The sequence below is a fragment of the Euprymna scolopes genome, chromosome 44 (assembly GCF_053919585.1).
Source record: "Euprymna scolopes isolate OS-2025 chromosome 44, ASM5391958v1, whole genome shotgun sequence".
Lineage (NCBI taxonomy): Eukaryota > Metazoa > Mollusca > Cephalopoda > Sepiida > Sepiolidae > Euprymna > Euprymna scolopes.
The window spans coordinates 55,776,198-55,794,864 of NC_136525.1; the positions used below are offsets into that span (position 1 = coordinate 55,776,198).

General features: G+C 32.4%; 1 protein-coding gene across 3 annotated transcripts in view; it reads right to left on the reverse strand.

The window, feature by feature from the left end:
* Positions 1-781: 781 nt before the first annotated feature.
* LOC145268855 (ATP-dependent RNA helicase A-like) overlaps positions 782-18,667 on the reverse strand; it is a 109,555-nt gene continuing 91,669 nt past the window's right edge. For all 3 annotated transcript variants that reach the window (XM_080124535.1, XM_080124534.1, XM_080124536.1), the window contains 9 exons: positions 18,454-18,614; positions 17,367-17,478; positions 14,355-14,519; positions 11,727-11,811; positions 9,723-9,821; positions 4,372-4,527; positions 3,202-3,329; positions 2,094-2,291; positions 782-925 (listed from right to left, as the gene is read on the reverse strand). In XM_080124535.1, the coding sequence (XP_079980661.1) occupies positions 850-925; positions 2,094-2,291; positions 3,202-3,329; positions 4,372-4,527; positions 9,723-9,821; positions 11,727-11,811; positions 14,355-14,519; positions 17,367-17,478; positions 18,454-18,614 (1,180 nt within the window). In that variant the 3' untranslated portion in view covers positions 782-849. The remainder of the gene's footprint in view (positions 926-2,093; positions 2,292-3,201; positions 3,330-4,371; positions 4,528-9,722; positions 9,822-11,726; positions 11,812-14,354; positions 14,520-17,366; positions 17,479-18,453; positions 18,615-18,667) is intronic.

The following is an 18,667-nucleotide window of genomic DNA, read 5'->3' on the forward strand; positions in this document are numbered from 1 at the left end:
ATGTGAGCAGTTAGGGATTTTGGAGGGAGGTGTGGTGCAGGGAGGGAGTAGACATGGGGGGGGGGGAGTACGATCCTGTCGGGTTAAGCTGTTCTGAGTAATAAATGTGTTACTTATTTAGAATGACACTTGAAATTCCAGAAATAACAATTTTTATATATTTTTTTTTTTTTTTTTTTTTTTACATAGGCATCATCACATTATCAAGGCCAAGAGGCCACTCAAGGATAAGGGTTAAAGATTGTACATTAGAAATTGGACAATATAGTAATCATTAGTAATGAAAATTTGGAAAATTTGATAACTTATATGGAACGGCTCATCAAGAACTTATTTACGTTAGACTTGAAGACAACCATATTGTAGTCAGCTTGAAATTTCAGAAATAACAATTTTTATATGTTTGTCTTTGTTTATTCAAAGTTAACTGTCCTTTAATTTATAGGAATTTGCGATTAATTTTGTATTTTATCAATTAACTCATGGTTCTCCTTACTTTCTTATGTGTATTACATATAAAAAATGTTAAATTTTCCCCCTTAGATAATTTTTTATACAAGCAAATTTACATCATCTTCACTGAAAGCCCTCCTTGCATGATTGCCTGGCCTGTTATAGACATGGCCTTGGTTAAAAGCCAAAATATTCTGGTTTCTTTTACTGAAGGTAAAATTTCCAATCAGTTAACCGATATCTTTTTAGTCGTTAACTCTTATTGCTTGGAGACAATTTCATTCAAAGTTGGTTGTATACAAACGCTATTAAAAACATAATCAGCCTGTCTGTTTAAAAAGATTTTTTATTTTAATTTCCTCTGCAGATTGTAAGTAGGCTCCAATATCACAGAGTTCAGTGACTGTTGCCGCCACCATAGCTGCCTTTCTTGCCGCCACAAAATTTTGCAAACTTTTTCTTTGGAGGATTGCTTAAAAAAGAGAAAAAATAAAATATTAAAACCAATTTCTTCAATACAAATATTTGCTATAAATTGATTTTCTAAATTATTTTAATGAAAAATTTGATATCTTTCTGCAATAAAGTTATCTATCTATATATATATATATATATATATATATATATATATATATATATATATATATATATATATATATATATATAAAAGCGAAAATGTGTGTATGTATGCGTGTTCGCTTTTTGTGTAGGTCTGTAAAAGGCTTTTTTCGCTGGACATTTCGGTCGGCACATCCCTTCTTAAAACTTTTTATATCACGTATAAATGATTATTTAATTTGCCCGACTTTCACGCGATATTTTTTTCCAGATTTTTAGAGCGTCCGGTGTATCGTTCACTTTTCAGTATAAAACAAGCGAAAACTGGCTTGTAGCCGCGTCATGTTTCAAGGTCAAACATCACGCGACTTAAGGTTCTCGCACCTGTTAATTTCATTTCATAAACGCTAAATTAAGAGGTTTTTCATTCCTTTTCTCTCGTGGCCGAGATGACTAGGTCCATTTCGTTTCCACCTCCACATCAAAGGTTCGGGGTTCAAGCCTACTTTCCTACTAAAACTTTTTTTTTCTTTTACACCTCCAAACACCCGGCCAACATTGTTTTTATAAACAGGGTTGTTTTGATCACCCCCCCCTACACAACACACCCCTACAACCCCCCCCCAGTATCTTTTTAAATGTTAAAGAGAAAGGAAGGGCGAAGGGCGTGAATGTTCAGAAAGAAAGCAATTTTTGGAAAAGTGGTCAGTAGTTGAGTCAATCAACAAGAGACTGTTTTTTTCTCATCTTCTAGTTAAGATCAAAGTGAAGTATCGTTAGTCCAAAGAGAAATTCTTTTTGATTGGAGCAATTTTTTTTTTTTTTAATCTCAATCAAGAATGCCATTTTTAATAAGCTGGATTTTCTCCCTTTCCTTACCGACATTGTATCTAACTCCCCCCACACCCTCCCACCCTGGTGAAGAGGCAAGTAAATAGGAACCTATTTGCCCTCTTTTTTTCTTTTTTTTTTTCCCCCGACCACTTTGGGGAGGGGGGGGATGTCAATAGTATCAGAAAATAGATAACACAGCTTATAATGGTCGTACGGACAAGGACAACATTAATAAATAAATAACTTACATATTCTGGTCAGAAATTCCAAAGCGTCCTGCGTTGGGTTGAGACAGCATCCGCACAACGTTTATCAGGGCAGATTCTTGTTGATTTGGCTGTGCAACCATGGGAGGATTTTGTGCTGTACGTAAAATCAAAGCTTCCATAGCTCGTCGTAATGCTACGATTTTTGAAGCAAGATTTGGTTTAATCTTCAGCCTGATCCTATAAACGAAGAGAAATATCAAGTTCATTAAATCCGTACGAAGATGAAAAAAAAAGCTTTTTCTTTTCTTTTTTTTTGTGTGTATGTGTGTGTTATCCAATCTCAATAATATATTTGAATTTTCAACCATGAGTTGACCAAGAAATATTTAACCCTTTATGGCCTGAATTATGATGTAGATGATTAAAAAATATTTATTGTTAATTTTAGATGGCGGCATACTGAATGTAAGCAATGGAAATATCTGGCATATGCCCAGATATTGAACTAATACGTACAAGGCGTGTTTGAATCAATTCCCACTTTATTTATGTAATTACATTCATTTATTTATGACTGAACGAAGTAGTTCAATCAGGTCATAAAGAGTTAATTACAACTGTACAAATTCAGAGTTTAAGGTTTTTTTTTATTTAACAAACAAAACTTATTTTCTTTTCCATAAGCGTCACCACTTACCAAGGCCCAGTGGCCACTCAAGGATAAGGGATAAAGAGTGTGCAGTAGTCGATGGGACAATGTCGTAATAATCGTTAGTAGTGGAAATTTGGTAAATTGGATTACTTAAGGAGAACGGCTAATCAAGAACTTGTTTACGTTGGACTTGAAGACGACCATATTGTTATCAGCTGGAAAGCAGGTAAACGGAAGAGCAAAGCGATTATAGCCTGCTTAGATCAGGACACCAGAAAATGTCCATCTTGGTAGACAGCTCCACCAAAAATATATTAAAAAATTACATTTATTACTTTTTTTGACAAGATTTTAGAACGCAGTTTTTTTAGGATGACTAGGGACATTCAGATGCATGATTGAGCAATATGATAGATGGCTTCCACGTGCTCTGCTCTTTATGGATTAAATGGGAGAAGAAAAAGAAAGAAAACCGCAAAGACAAAAAATACTAACCAATCGTCAAGGATGACAAGCCCCCATTCGTAGACAACAGGACACGATGCAAACAGCAGTAGCTGAAGAGGAGTGACCGTCGTCATTTGTTTGGAGGAAACTGTTTGCGTGTGCAGCTGCAAAAAATACTGTAAAAACAAAATTATTTTGTCTTCTTTTCACGTTATTAATTCAACGTCATTAAACGGTGTCTCAAAATTAAATATCTCTGATGCTAAATTGATCGTTAAAAATTGATGTTTAATTCTGAGACACGCTGCATAATAATAAAAACAGCAAGTAATAAATTGGATGTCATCGTCATTTATTTTAAATTGAGGATGACTCATATTTTAATTCCAGCCAATCATAAACCGGTAATGCCTAGGATTTTTTAAAACCTAGTAACTGGAACCCTAATTTTTTGGAAACCTGGCAGCTGGAACCATAATTTTTGGAAACCTGGCAGCTGGAACCATAATTTTTGGAAACCTGGCAGCTGGAACCATAATTTTTGGAAACCTGGCGGCTGGAACCATAATTTTTGGAAACCTGGCGGCTGGAACCATAAGGTTTTGAAACCTAGCGGCTGGAACCATAATTCTCAGAATCTCAGCATTAAATATTAATTTATTTTTATTTCGGACTATTATTCTCATCTTTATTAGTTGTTGTTTTTGATCTTTTATTGGTTTTGTTTATTCACAACGTTTCGGCCAACTATTCCTCTGGCCTTCGTCAGGTGGTAACCGCGACGGATAGGAACTTCGAATCTCCTAACTGCATTCTCAGCCATCACTGCCATCCATAGTTGTTGTCGTCTCACCACATTTTGGCCAATTAACCTCTGGCACGCTTTGGGTTGGATGAGAATAATAGTCCGAAATAAAAATAAATTAATATATAATGCTCATTTCAAAAATGAATTCCAATTAAGGAATAATATATATATATATACTTAGCATTAAAGTCAAACTTTCTACATTCTGACTTTACAACCCTGATCAGAATTGTCATCAAAATTTTAAATTTATTTATTTTGTAAAATAATATTTTTTTTTAATTAAATCACATAAAAACTGAACAGTATCAATTGGATACATGGGTAATTTACTGTGTCCTTTTAAATTTGTCAATTTGAGGGACACGGGGTGCATACTTTGCAGCATTTGTATATTTTCAAAACCTTACCTTTTCACTAATGATATAGAATGGAGATGAGAACTGCTTTTCAAAATTGATGCAATTCTTCTGTGATTTCTGCATGCTTTTGGCGGTCGGCACGTTGCGTTTCTCGCTTTGGTAAGTAATATTGGAATCGAAACCAGCACAAAGAATCGTCGTCAGCTGTGGTAGAAAGATGTTTGAAATTTTTTTTTTTTAAATGTTATTTTTATTTATTTACTTATTTTTTCATGGAAATTACTCCAGACAAGGCATGAAGCCACTTGATGCAAGAAACTAACAAAAAAAAAAGCATCATATTAATTTAACATCAATATAATAATAAAAAAAAGCAAGTGGAATATTGGGTGCAATCAAGAACTGATTTTTGGAATTCTAAGAGTGAAGCTGTGGAAGAAAAACATTTCAAATCAGAAATAGAGACAAGAAAATGAAAAAACTTCATCTTCATTAATGCTAAGAAAATGGAGAATATTCATTTATAGTGAACATATATATATATATATATATATATATATATATATATATATATATATATATATATATATATATATATAAGGTAAAATTAAAAGCTTATTCTATAAAAAAAAAAAAAAAAATCTCGCATTGTTCTTGGCTTTTAATTTTACCTTATAATTTTCTTCAACAATGCTTCAAGCAAACTACAACCTACTTATATATATATATATATATATATATTCACTGGAAACCTAACCAACTTTTTTGGATTTTGATTTTGGGATTTTACCGTTATTGGATATTTTACTCTTCACCAGACTATCCATTCACGCGAAATCACCTTTTTCGTCACCCTATTTTCTCTGCTTCAATATTTTTTACCAAGTAAGATCTATGACTTACTTGTAGTTTCATCAAATACTTTTGCAAGCAAAATCCAATCCCGCATTTTGCTAAATCTTACCCTCTGATGAGAACGAAAGTATTTCATCGAAACTCGGCAGATTAAGGACTATCCACTTATTTTGTGCTTCCTTTTTAAAATTAAATATGTTTTTAACTATAGACAATACCTTTTTAACTCTTTTTCAAAGAGATTTTTTAACGTGTTTTATCAACTACTTGTTCTTTATATACACATATATATATATATATATATATATATATATATATATATATATATATATATATATATATAATGAATAAACGACAAAAAACAATATTCAAAAGTTCATGATGTTGACCATCTTATAATTTATTCCTTTAATTTAGTTGACATTTACAATTCTTGACAGTATCTGTTTCATAGTGCAAAATCAAATCTATTATGCTCTTAACTCATCAGAAGAAATAGCAACACTCAATCCATCAAAAGGAAATGAAGTGTGATTTGGCATAATAGATTCACTAATTCATATAATAATTAAATGATTGATTTTGCGCTACGAAACAAATACTGTCAAGAATTGTAAATGCCAACTGAATTAAAGGAATAAATTGTAAGATGGTCAACATCATGAAATTTGGAATATAGTTTTTATCATTAATTCACTATATTCATCTTTAATTACATTGATAAGAAAATATATTTTCACAGAAATGTGTGTGTGTGTGTGTATATATATATATATATATATATATATATATATATATATATATATATATACTTCCTAATTTCTGTTGCGTCTGCTACCGGCAAATCAGTTTTTTTCACTTTTATTGTTCTTCAAGATTTTTATTGTGAAACGATTTATTGAAATAAAATAGAAAAATACATTGAAAAATATACAATAAAAATTAACAAAATTATACCGATAAAAATTAACAAAATTATACAGATAAAAAATAACACAATTAGTTTTATTTTAACTTTTATTAGCAAAATTTAAAAAATAAATGTTTTTATTTTGTTTAAAATTTTATGATAAATGTCTAGGAAAGAAGTTTTTTGTTTTTTTTTAATTTAAAAAATAAACATTTTTTATTTGAATTTATATATGTTTATGAAAGTATAAAAATACATTATTTTAATTAAAAAAATAAAGGTTTTTTATTCACATTTATATAATAAATATATGTTTATGAAATTATAAAAATAAAATTATTTCATTAAAAATAACAAAAAATCCTATATATAATCTTCCCAAAATAGTTTTAAAAGATTTTAAAAAGTTTTTTCAATAATTCTCAAAAAAAAAAAAAGAAATCAAACTAATATATATATATATATATATATTAGTGTTCGGACGATTCCTAATTTTTATACGATTCCGATTCCAGGAAAATATTGATTAACGATTCCGATACCAAGTACGATTCCGATTCCGATTCCTAGGGAATTTATTGTTTTGAAATATACCAGGTAGTTTTATACTTATGGTCGGTAGTTCCCAAATATGTTCCCTAACTTTGGAAGAGATATTTTATGTCTACACCGTCGTGTTTTGGATTAAATAAAATTATTATATAGCAAACTAAACGGAAAAATTAGCAAAATTTATTCTAGAGAAAATTTATTTTACTTAATTGGAATACAGAAAAAAAAACTCAAAGAAAATAGAATTAATCCTTCAGAGAAAAAACAAATAAAATAGAATTTATATAACAGAACAAAAACAAGAAAATTAGAGAATAAATACACACGATTCATTATTTTGGTCCTCATAATTAACAGATTTAATGAATTAAATAAAAAAAATATAGCGGAAGAGAAAGAAAATATATACTAATTAAATATAAAAAAGATAAATATTTAATTTAATAATTTATAAATGAACGTGCGTAATGAATGAATAATGAAAAAAAAACAATATACCACGTGACATGGCGCCGTAGATACAAAATAACCGGGTTTGTATTACTGTACACATAGATCAAAGGCAAGATAAGTTACTTTTCTACCAAACTGGATACATTTTTTTTGTTTTTATTCAATGTAACATGTTTATTCAGCTCAAAAACATGCAGTGTTTACCGATGTAATGGAAAATTCAAAATGGCGCCCGACACTCTCTTTAACATGGTAAGTTCGGGAAAAGGTGTTACAAATAATAAACTAGACAAAATACTATTAAAAAAAACACCGAATATATATCAAAATATGTCACGGTAACATATATTGAGCGAGTTTATAGCAGTATTTTGTATAGTTTATTATTTATAACATCTTTTCCCAAACTTACCGTGTTACAGAGAGTGTCGGGCGCCATTTTGAATTTTCCAATACATCGGTAAACACTGTATGCTTTTTGAGCTGAATAAACATGTTACATTGAATAAAAACCCGAAAAATATATCCAGTTAGGTAGAAAAATAACTTATCTTGCCTTTGATAACATTTATTTGTTATATATTTGTTTTTTGACAACTTTTTCGAATCTATGTGTACAGTAATACAAAGCCAACTAGTAAAATTCTATTTATAAATACTTTTTAAAATGAAATTATTTAATTAATCGTAAATATTATTTAGACATAAAAATTAACTGATTACAAAACCTTTTAAAAATATATATATTAATTTCTTTTTCGTTCGGCAAAGAACTGTGCAAAACACTTTTAATTTTCAATTTAAAATTCTAGAAAAAAGATTATATTATTCTGCTTTTAATATAATCAAATTCAGGGTTTTATCTTTCTGGAGAAAAAAAAAATAATGGATTTTATTTCAATGAAATTGAAAAAAAAAACTTGACTGAATTGAATTAATTACCCTTAAATTAACAAGGGGTTATTTAATAACTTTAGGTTTGGTAGAGATAGGTATGGGGTCGATTTTTTTGAAACTTCAAAAGAAACCGACTACTGTCAAAACTTTGCGAAATAATACAATGTGATCAATTTCATTTTAGAGATATTTCTTTCAAAAGCCTTCTTTTAAAAAAAGAAAAAAAAAAGTATATTGTTCTATTAAACCTTTTACTGTTTAAATAATTTGACTTTGCTCGTTTTATTTTAAGAAAATATAAGTTGAAAAAGCATTTTCATTCAGTATTAGATTTGTCAGTAAAAAAAAACAATCGCCAAAAAGATAAGCGTTTTTTTTATTTTTACTCGCAATATAGAGCCCTGCATACTTCTTTTCAAGTTAACTCTTTTGTAGTTTTGATTACAATAGATCTGAATGAATGAACCTTGTAAGGGAGGGGCACTAAGCATTGCCCTGTTAATAATGAATTTCTTTGGTTTCTTTTTATTTCTCTCTTGCGGTTAGAAATATCAGGAATTTTTTTCCTTTTTTTCAGCATCAGACTAAAAGAATCGTAATGAAGGAATTGGAAAATTAAGGTATTTTTTAACGATGCGATTCCGATACCTCCCAAAATACACGATTCTTACGATTCCGATTAATCGTCCCACCACTAATATATATATATATATATATATATATATATATATATATATATATATATATGCATAAGCCTGACGAATCCTAGAGTGGAGGAAACACCGAATATTCAGTGTAGCTTAATTGCCATATATATTTTATAAATTACTATATATATATATATATATACACACACACATTCTTATTAAAATAATTAGTTCTTATATAACCAATTCTTTTTAAAATAAATCACACTAATGTAACCAATTCTTTAAAAAAAACTAATTCTTTTAAAATAAAGAATAATGATAAAATCAATTCTTGTTAAAATAATTAACACTGATGTAATTCTTTTTTTTTTAAACAACCAATTCTTTTTTTAATTGATAATACTAATATGACCAATTATTAAAAAAAATACTAATACAACTAATTCATTATTAAATTAATAATACAACTAATTCTTTTAAAATAAATAACAATAATATAACCAATTCTTTTTAAAATAATTTATACTAATACATAAATAAATAATAAAATAACCAAGTTTTTTTTAAATAATGAATAATAATATAACCAATTTTTAAAAAAATAAATAACACTAATACAACAAATTCTTTTAAAAATAATTAATTTGAATATAGCTAATTCTTTTTAAAAGAAATTATAAAAATATAACCAGTTTATTTTAAAATAATACTAATATATTTCATTTATAAATAAATAATACTAATACAACCAATTCTTTTTAAATCAATACTAATACAACTATTTATTTTCATAAATCATATTAATATAATGCTAATAGTAGAGAGCATGAGTTGTACAGTGGCGCATCTCCGATCCTGCTTGTTAAACATTGTGTTACTTTCAGACATGACAGAATGATCTTAATACTATTGGGATTTGTACACAACTGGCCAACTAGTAGATGGTCTGCAATAAAAAAAGAAAACCAGTTTTCATCAAACGGAAATGGAATCATGTCATCTTTTCTATGACAACAATTTTATTATTACACCTTGTATTATAGAATGGGGAATTGTTGAGACAAAATTTTGCTGCAACTCACAACATTGAGACTGTCATCAGGACTCGTATAATTGTAGATTTTCTGTGTCAGATTTTCATCCAGGAAACTTTCGTTCATTAGAATGTTTTGTAGTTCATTCTGAAACAAGAAACAAAAAAAAAAATATTAAAACATGTATTTTGAAGTTTTATTCTTATTCTGTTGCTGAATTTTTTAGATGAGGATTGATAATTTCGATCATTTAGACTACTGTTCTCATCTTGAGTGTTTTTTGCACAACTTTTCAACCGCTGTAACCTCTGCCTTTCTTCAGGTGTATCTTGTCGAACTCCGGATATATACACACACATACATACATATATACATACATGCACACACAAATATATATACACACACTCGCACACATATAAACATACACACATATATATATATATATATATATATATATATATATAAATATGTATGTGTGTTTATTTGTTTTTGTTTTTCGATACTTTTGGAATGAAATTCAATACTTTATACGAAAAAGCATTTGCACCTAAATGCGAGTTGAGAATTATTTTTCTTTTTACTAATTTGGTACCACCAAATGGGGAGCGACATATATATTGTTTCTAAAATATAATTATCCATTGACACAGGTTTCGTCGTCTATGACTCATCAGAGTGGCTGCATCTAACAAAATATATATTATATATATATACACACACACACACACACACGTACGCGCATATGTATGTGTGTGTGTATATATATATATATATATATATATATATATATATATATGAATGAGAAAGACCCCCAAGTTCAACAAGATACACCTGAAGAAAGTCAGAGGTTACATGTATGTATATATATATATATATATATTAAATAAAATTATATAAACATTGTAAGTCTATGCAGATCGATCAATATTTTGATATTGTGATCAAGACTACAACTGAATCGCGCAATCAGAAAATATTTTGGCGGACGTACACAAGTAAGGCCCCTCTAGTGAAATACGCATTGGCTCCGATGTTGTATGCATCACGTTTGAGGGGGCGCTTATTATTTTGCCTCGCTTGTTTTTGTTTCTTAAACTTTGTGCTGTTCGGATTATTTTGTTATGATTTTTTTGGATTTTGTTGGGGTTTTTTTTTGCACTTGCTTTTATTGACAATTTCTTCCTTTTTGCTATCAGAGGTCAATATGTGTGTACAAAGTCTGACCTGCATCTCCTTGTTCCATCAGAGGTCAATATGGGTGTACAAAGTCCGACCTGGTATTTTCTTTGTTCTCTGCTAACCTGGAATTTGCGTGTGTGCATGATCTCTAATTTCCTTTATCCAACATCTGAGACATAGACAAACTCGAGTCATGAATATTATATAATAATGAAACTGCTCAGAAGCTGTTGGACAGCAGACAACGTAAAAGGGATGGTGAATTGTACAAGGACAAAAAACAGTCAAAATTACGTTAGGTTGAGTTTGAATAAAATAAATATATTATTATATACGTTTGAAGCCAAAACAACACATTATTACAAAATAAACATATTTTGTTTGAAATTTATAAATATATTTCGAAGATACACTTCATCATCAGTATGTTTTTCTTTCTTTCTTTTTTTTTGCCATGTTATTTTGTAATAATGCGTTGTTTTGGCTTCAAATGTATCTAATGCGTATTTCATTTTATTCAAACTCAACCAATGCTCCTATCAAGGAACGCAAACCCTAACGTGAATTCCGCATGACCAACGCACCGTTCCAACATTTGAAAAGCCTACCATAAAAACAACCAACGGACTTCTACTGATTCAATCCTCCAACAACAACAACATGACAAAAAAAACAAAAAAAAAGAAAGAAAGACATACTGATGATGAAGTGTATCTTCAAAATATATTTATAAATTGAAATATAAATTTCGAACGAAATAAATATCTGTTTATTTTGTAATAATGTGTTGTTTTGGCTTCAAACGTATCTAATACGTATTTATTTTATTCAAAATTACATCGTGAATAAAGATGTAAAAGATACATTAATTACCTTCGCATCACAAATCTTGCAAAGTACTGGCAGCAATAAAGATTTTTTTTCACAGAAACTGACTCCACCATCTTTGTTTGTCTTTCTGAAGACAAGAATGAAAAAAAATTTTAAGATTTGGGTTATGAATCCTCCCTCCTCCACATTTTATGACATATCAGCACTTTTGAATTTTTTGTCTTAAAACACTATGTGTTACATACTAATCAGGAGCTCAAAATGCTTGATTTGGGCTCCCGGCATTCAAAAGGGACCGACTCGGGCTCCCGGCATTCCACTTAAGTTAACAAATTTACCGAACTTCCATTACTATCGATTACTATATTGTCCTTTTGACTACTGTACACTCTTTAACCCTTATCCTTGAGTGGCCTATCGGCCTTGATAAGTGTTGACGCCTATAAAAAAAAAAAAAATACATCTTTGGCTCAAATGAGGCAGACATGAGCGCCACCAGCAGCACATGCCGGACGGTCACTTCTATGAACCTTCTACAGTCCTGCACATCTGCTGATGACCGGGTCCAGGCTTTGGTGCCCTGAACACCTGCCGGTCCAGACCTCAGATGTTCCAGAGCCTTTATTTCCATTGACGTCCATATCCGCATCAGTCCTCATTGAGTGTCCGTTCACCGTTTCAGGCTACAGCCAGCCTTTTTGTTAACGAGATACACACTGATGGTAAAATGTGTATTCCATTACATATCAAGTAATGCCTGTGCTTGAAACTTTTTATAGTGAGGAAAGACTTTGCACCGAGACAATCCCACTCTCTAGACAACTGCCACATTGAACCAAAAAGAAGAGCAAGTCAACATCATTAGATGCAGCATACAAGCATATAAACACACACATATACAAAAAATAGGCACACAAATGCAACAAAGTCAGTAGGTACTAAGCCAGCGAAACAATGAGGAGAGAAGGACCTCTAGAAAAAAAAATTATATAAAGTGCTGAGAAAGTGCGTAAAAGATCTATAATTTTATGGAATTCTGTATCTGAGGGGTTCAAACTTTGTAATCTCTGAACGTATATGCCATGCACTGGATAAGGCAAGAGAGGGCAGTAGCCCTAGATATATCTAAGGCTTTTGACAGGATATGGCACAATGGTCTTCTCACAAAAATCAGATCCTATGGTATTACTGGATGAATACTTAAGATAATTAAATCCTTCTTAGATAAGAGAGGAATCCAGGTTGTCCTTGATGGTCCTACGTCTAAACAGTGTGATACAATAATGCAGGTGTACTTCAAGGGTTTGATCCTTGGATCTTTATTATTCCTTAAATTCATAAATGACCTCTCTGATAAAATAGTCTCTGAGATGGGAATATTTGCTGACAACATCACGCTCTATAACAGGCACATTGGGGAAAACGAATGAACACATATCCAAGAGGAAGACTTCAGTCTGTAATGGAATGGGGTCAAAAATGGATGGTAACATACAATGCTGCCAAGACTAAGCTCGTCTCCTTCAATAATTACAAGAAACTTTCTCAACCATTAATAGCTATGGCTAAAGATACATTAACTGAAAGTGCTTCGTTCAAACTCCTCGGCTTAACGTTCAGAGGGAACATGAGTTGGAACAGATATAGCGAGAGCATTGCCGAGGCTGCTGCAAAGAAGATGGGTTCTCTCTACTGTGCTAGAAAGTTACTTATGCCTGAAAGTATCTTGCACCTCCACAAGGCCACCATTCGGCCACGTATAGAGTGTTGTTATCACACTTGGGCTGGTGCATCTGTTACTTATCTCTCACTCTTAGACAGGATTCAAAAGAGAGTCGTCAACCTGATAGGTCCAGAACTGTCATCTAAGCTTCAACCTCTGTCCCATTGACAAAATGTTGCATCCCTTTGTCTGTTATACAAGTATTTTAATGGTAGGTGCTCCCATGAACTACAAGCCCTTGTACACCCTCAATGTAAATACCCCCGACAAACAGCAAAGTCCCACCTCTACACAGTACAGATTCCTAGATATAAGAAAGCCTTCTACTCTAATGGTTTCTTACCCAGAACTGTACTGACATGCAGAAGTTCAAGGTTAATGTGAACAGACATCTTGCTGCTCAACTCCCTACATAGTATCCTGCAATTTATGTCCCTGATAGTAGTTACATCAAAGTGGAACTGTGCCTTGTTTGTGGTGAAAATGTAACAAAAAAAATTAAAAAAAGAAAAAATTTGGTTTTATATTTGCAATGAGAGATTAGTTCACTTTTAGAGCTTATTATATTGCTACTTTGGGGGAAGTAATTATATATATATATGTATATATATATACACACACACACACACATACACTGGGTTTTGTGGGAGGGATCACATGAAGGTTGCCAACATCCAAAGTTAAGATGTTTCTGTGGAATGAACTAGAGTCAAACTTGGCACACCCAGATTATCAGTTCATGTCGTTAATCACTTAGCAACCATCAATGTCGATGTTGATGATGATGATAAAAAATTATTTACAACTTAATTAGAAATAAAAAAAAAGAAACTTTTCCAACGGAAAATATTGTTTATGTCACTTATTCTGGGGTGCTTATTGTATACAGGATCCAACCTCAAAATATTCTTGATGTTCGCAGTGATATGATCTGAACGATTTTTTACCTTGCATCTTCCCAGAGCTGGAACGCTTCAAGTAAGGCTAAATGATCACTGGACCGAATACCTGCCAATTCCTTGTGCACACGATCCAAATGTTTACGATCCTGTATGATGAACGGTTCTGGAAATGCAGTGCTGGCTGCAATGATGCACGCAGCATCTCCGCAACTAGAGAAAAAAAGGGTTATAGAAAAGAAAAATTTTAAATAAAACAGTTTTGGGAAAATTGTTTTGTTTTTTAAATTTAAAAAAAAAAAAAAAAAAAATGTTAAATTATATCCATTGTTTCATTGCATGATTGCTATGAGCCAATCTGGTAATGTCCTCAACTGTAACAGGCCAAAAATGTTGTAAGCATAGCTCTATTGTGAGACGAAATGCGTCATTAAGCGAGGATTAAAAAGAGCTGTTAATTTCTTCCATGCAGTCGTCACATCGCCACAACCACCTCTCTCATGAGACACATCAGCAAGAGTGTGCAAAACATAACTACCTCCATGATCTCTTCCTGGGTAGAAACGGGCAGCAATCCTGCAAATGAAGTTCTGATTGTCTTTCAGTCGGCCATTGATACCAGTGTATGTTTTATGTATCCATGTCCTGCAGGAGAAATAGTGGATGGAATTGTTACCAACATCCTTTTTAAATACACCACAAGAATACTCACATTTGAAAACTGGTTTTGGAGCATCATACTAGTTGCGGAGTATTTTAGTTTTGTCCATATTTTTTTTTTTTTTTAATTCAATTTTCACCCCAAACACAGTGCTACTTTGAATTAGGGGGCTACTATTGGTGACATAAGTTAAAAGGGATATTATGAAGGGAGATGGGCAGCAAGATGTCTGTTCACATTACACTTGAACTTCTGCATGTCAGTACAGTTGGGAAAGCAGAATCCTGGAAGAGAGTTCCAAAGTGTAGCAGTTCTGGGGAAGAAATTATTGGAGTAGAAGGCTTTCTTACACCTAAGGATCTCTACTGTGAAGGGGTGGGATTTTGCTGCTTTTCAGGTTTGTTGGGAATATTTACGTTGAGAGGTACAAGTGCTTATAGCTCGTCAGAAACAGGCAGAGAGATGCAACATTTCATCGATGGGACAGAGGCTGAAGCTTAGATGACATTTCAGGAACTGTTAGATTGGCAACTCTCTTTTGAACCCTGTCCAAGAGCGAGAGACTAGTAGCAGATGCACCAGCCCAAATGTGACAACAATACTCCATACATGGGCGAATGGTGGCCTTATAGAGGTACAGGATACTTTCAGGCATAAGTAGCTTTCTAGCATGGTATAGAGAGCCCACCTTATTTGCAGCAGCCTTTGAGACCCTTATCTCAATATGATGATATATGGAAGTGAAGCTTGGCCAGCGAGGCTTGAGGATATACATTGGTTGGTTGGTTGTTTTTGTTTTACGGCATATCAACCCTTTTCGGGTTATTTAATGCCGAATCCAAAGATTTTGAAGAAAAATTTTTTTAATAGAATATATTTGTTGTTTTCACGTCGGTTTCTATTTAACCCATAGTTGGGACCCTAACAGGTACTACCACTCCGGATCAGAGTGGACCTGGGAGCAATAGTAATTAAAGGGTGGCTCCACACTCCCCAAAGCCCACAAACTGGGGCCTCACCACTGGATATAGTTTAAGGTCATATCCAGGACCCCTATTGAGGGACTTTTACCCTCTGCAGGGGGGCAGTCGGCATATTCTAATGCCCCACTGACAGGGCCAGAATATACATTGGTTTGGTTGTTTTGTTTTATGGCATATCAACCCTTTTCACGTTATTTAATGTCGAATCCAGTTATTTTGTAGAAGGTTTTTAGTCTTCAAGTTTTTTGTAACTTCAATCACTAGTTTGTAGTGTTTGGTTTGGTTGTTTTATAGTGGATTTTATCGTTTTTCTTCCCTGCCCTGCAGAACATGAATGAGTTTGGCAATGGGAGAGGGAAAAGAGATTCAGTATTATTCATGCTGTTATAAGCTTCGAAAGATAGCGAGTCTAATTAATCATCACTCGTTTTTAATGGCGACTTCTGACACTCCTAAGTAATCGGGTTCAAAGTTTCGCGACTTTGTAACACATATATTTCAGAAACTAATAAAGTTATTTGTCTGGAGTTTATTTAAAAATGAATTGTAACACCTAAGTTATATTATCATGTCTTGTTCATTTCAACAATAGTGATACCTGTTTGGTTTGGTTGTTTTACGGCATATCAACTCTTTTCGGTTTATTTAATGCCGAATCCAGTTATTTTGTAGAAAGTTTTAATTCTTCAAGTTCTTTGTATTTTCAATCACTAATTTTTAGTGTTTGTTTTATAGTGGATTTTATCATTTTTGTTCTCTGCCCTGCAGAACATGAATGAGTTTTGCAATGGGAGAGGAAAAAGGGTTACATTATTAATGTTTGGTGCATTTTAAGTTTGGAAACCAGTCAGGAAGTGGGAGAGATAGAAAGAAAAAGGGGAAATGGGAAGAAGGAAAAGGAGAGAAAAGGTGTTTTGTTGTTTTTGTTTTTGGTTTTGCAGAACATAATTAAGTTTTGCAAAAATGAAGTAGAAAAACTAAAAGCATCGATGTTAGGTGTATTTCATTTCAGGAAGCCAATATCTTCAGACAGCCTGATCTGGTAGCATCATTGGATGGAGAGAAATGATATGAAAAATGATACAATGGATGTGCGTTACGAGTTTTAAAGATAGGATTAGATCTGATGACTTCTGAGGAAGATTAAAGGAGATGAGTGCAGAGAAAGGAGATATCAATGGTATGGTCATGTTGAAAGAATGAATGAGAAATTTGAGGTTGGTTAATATAGAACAGTTGAGCTAGCAGGGTTAGTTCATGAGGAAATGGTAGGAAAACATGGCAAGAAGTGGATAAGTAAAACTCTGGCCAGAGATAGGTTTGTTTGGAAGTGAATTTCATGATAGCGTTAATCACCTCACCAGTAGAAACTGGCTTAAAAAAAACAAAAAAAAAAAAAACAGACAAAAAACTTACTTAAATGTGTACCCATAAATTACCATTTTTCCGAGGCGAGGCTCGATGGGAAGTCTGGCCAAAATACGACCCAGAGGTGTTAATTCGTCATTTGCATCTAGAGCACGCATTTCTGAAAAGAGAGGTGTTTAAAAACATCAAGTGGAAAAAGAAAAAACAAAAAAAACAGCAGACGACGATGTACCCCCCCCCCATTCCAAAACAATACAGAAATATGTCGGCAAGTTTAAATGCAAAATTTTCCATTTTAATTTACTGACATATTTCTTTTACTTTTATGCATGCGCAAATTCATTCATAGCTCGAAGTGGTTTAATTTTAAATCTTTCTTACCTGTCGATAGCTCAAATAGTAGGGAATACATTTGGAGCAAAAAAATGCTTTGGTTTTAATTCTAGCTGATGGCACCCAAGTCATGTTTTGTATTAACTTTTGAAATCAATAATTAATAAATAAACATAAAATGTGACCCCAGCTTCTCTGTGTTATCTGTTCTGTAGGTTTCTATTGTCATTGTCAAATCTAAAAAGCTCAATCTAAAAATACCTGCAGATTCATTGTTTGCTATTTCCCATCTTTTTGTTTATTGTCAGTCACTTCCTATTCCTTTGTCTATTGCCCCCCCCTCTCAGCACTTAGTGACTCAGGTCCACTTTATAGTACTACATAACCACTGCGTCACAAGCCCACAAGAAAATCAAATGTAAAAGTGATATTCTCCTGAAGGTTGAAGGTTCAATCCTCAGTGTGGGCAACCGAAAAATATGATTGCAAATTACTTAGGACTTTTATTCAATCATGGCTGACGGAACAAGAGCATGCTATCCCTATGAAATAAATAAAGGGTTCTGTTTGAAATTCCGTCCAAATTCCTGAATTCGACAAATTACACCTGAAGATGAGAACAGTAGTCCGAAGAATCCAAATAATACAAATAACGAATCCTCATCGTAAGAACAAAAAAAAACAAAACAAAAAATAAAATGATTTGTTGAAGCGTATTAGGTATGTAATATTGCCGATGTGCACGAAAATACAGCATACGCTTGCAATGCTAGATTATTAGTTGGCTCAATCAATTCGTTACCTTTAAGAAGTGTCTGGGCTTTTATGATAGCATCCTTGGGAGGCGGTTCAACAGCTTTGGCAAAGACCTTTGCAAGTGATCCCAGTCGCAACATCTTCACAGAAAGTGCTAATCCATGCAATGGGGTACGGAAAATTTCTGGAGTTTTATTTTTTTGCAACCTGAATAAAGAAAGAAATTTAATTTTGCGAAATCTTGTTTTGTTGTCTCTTTT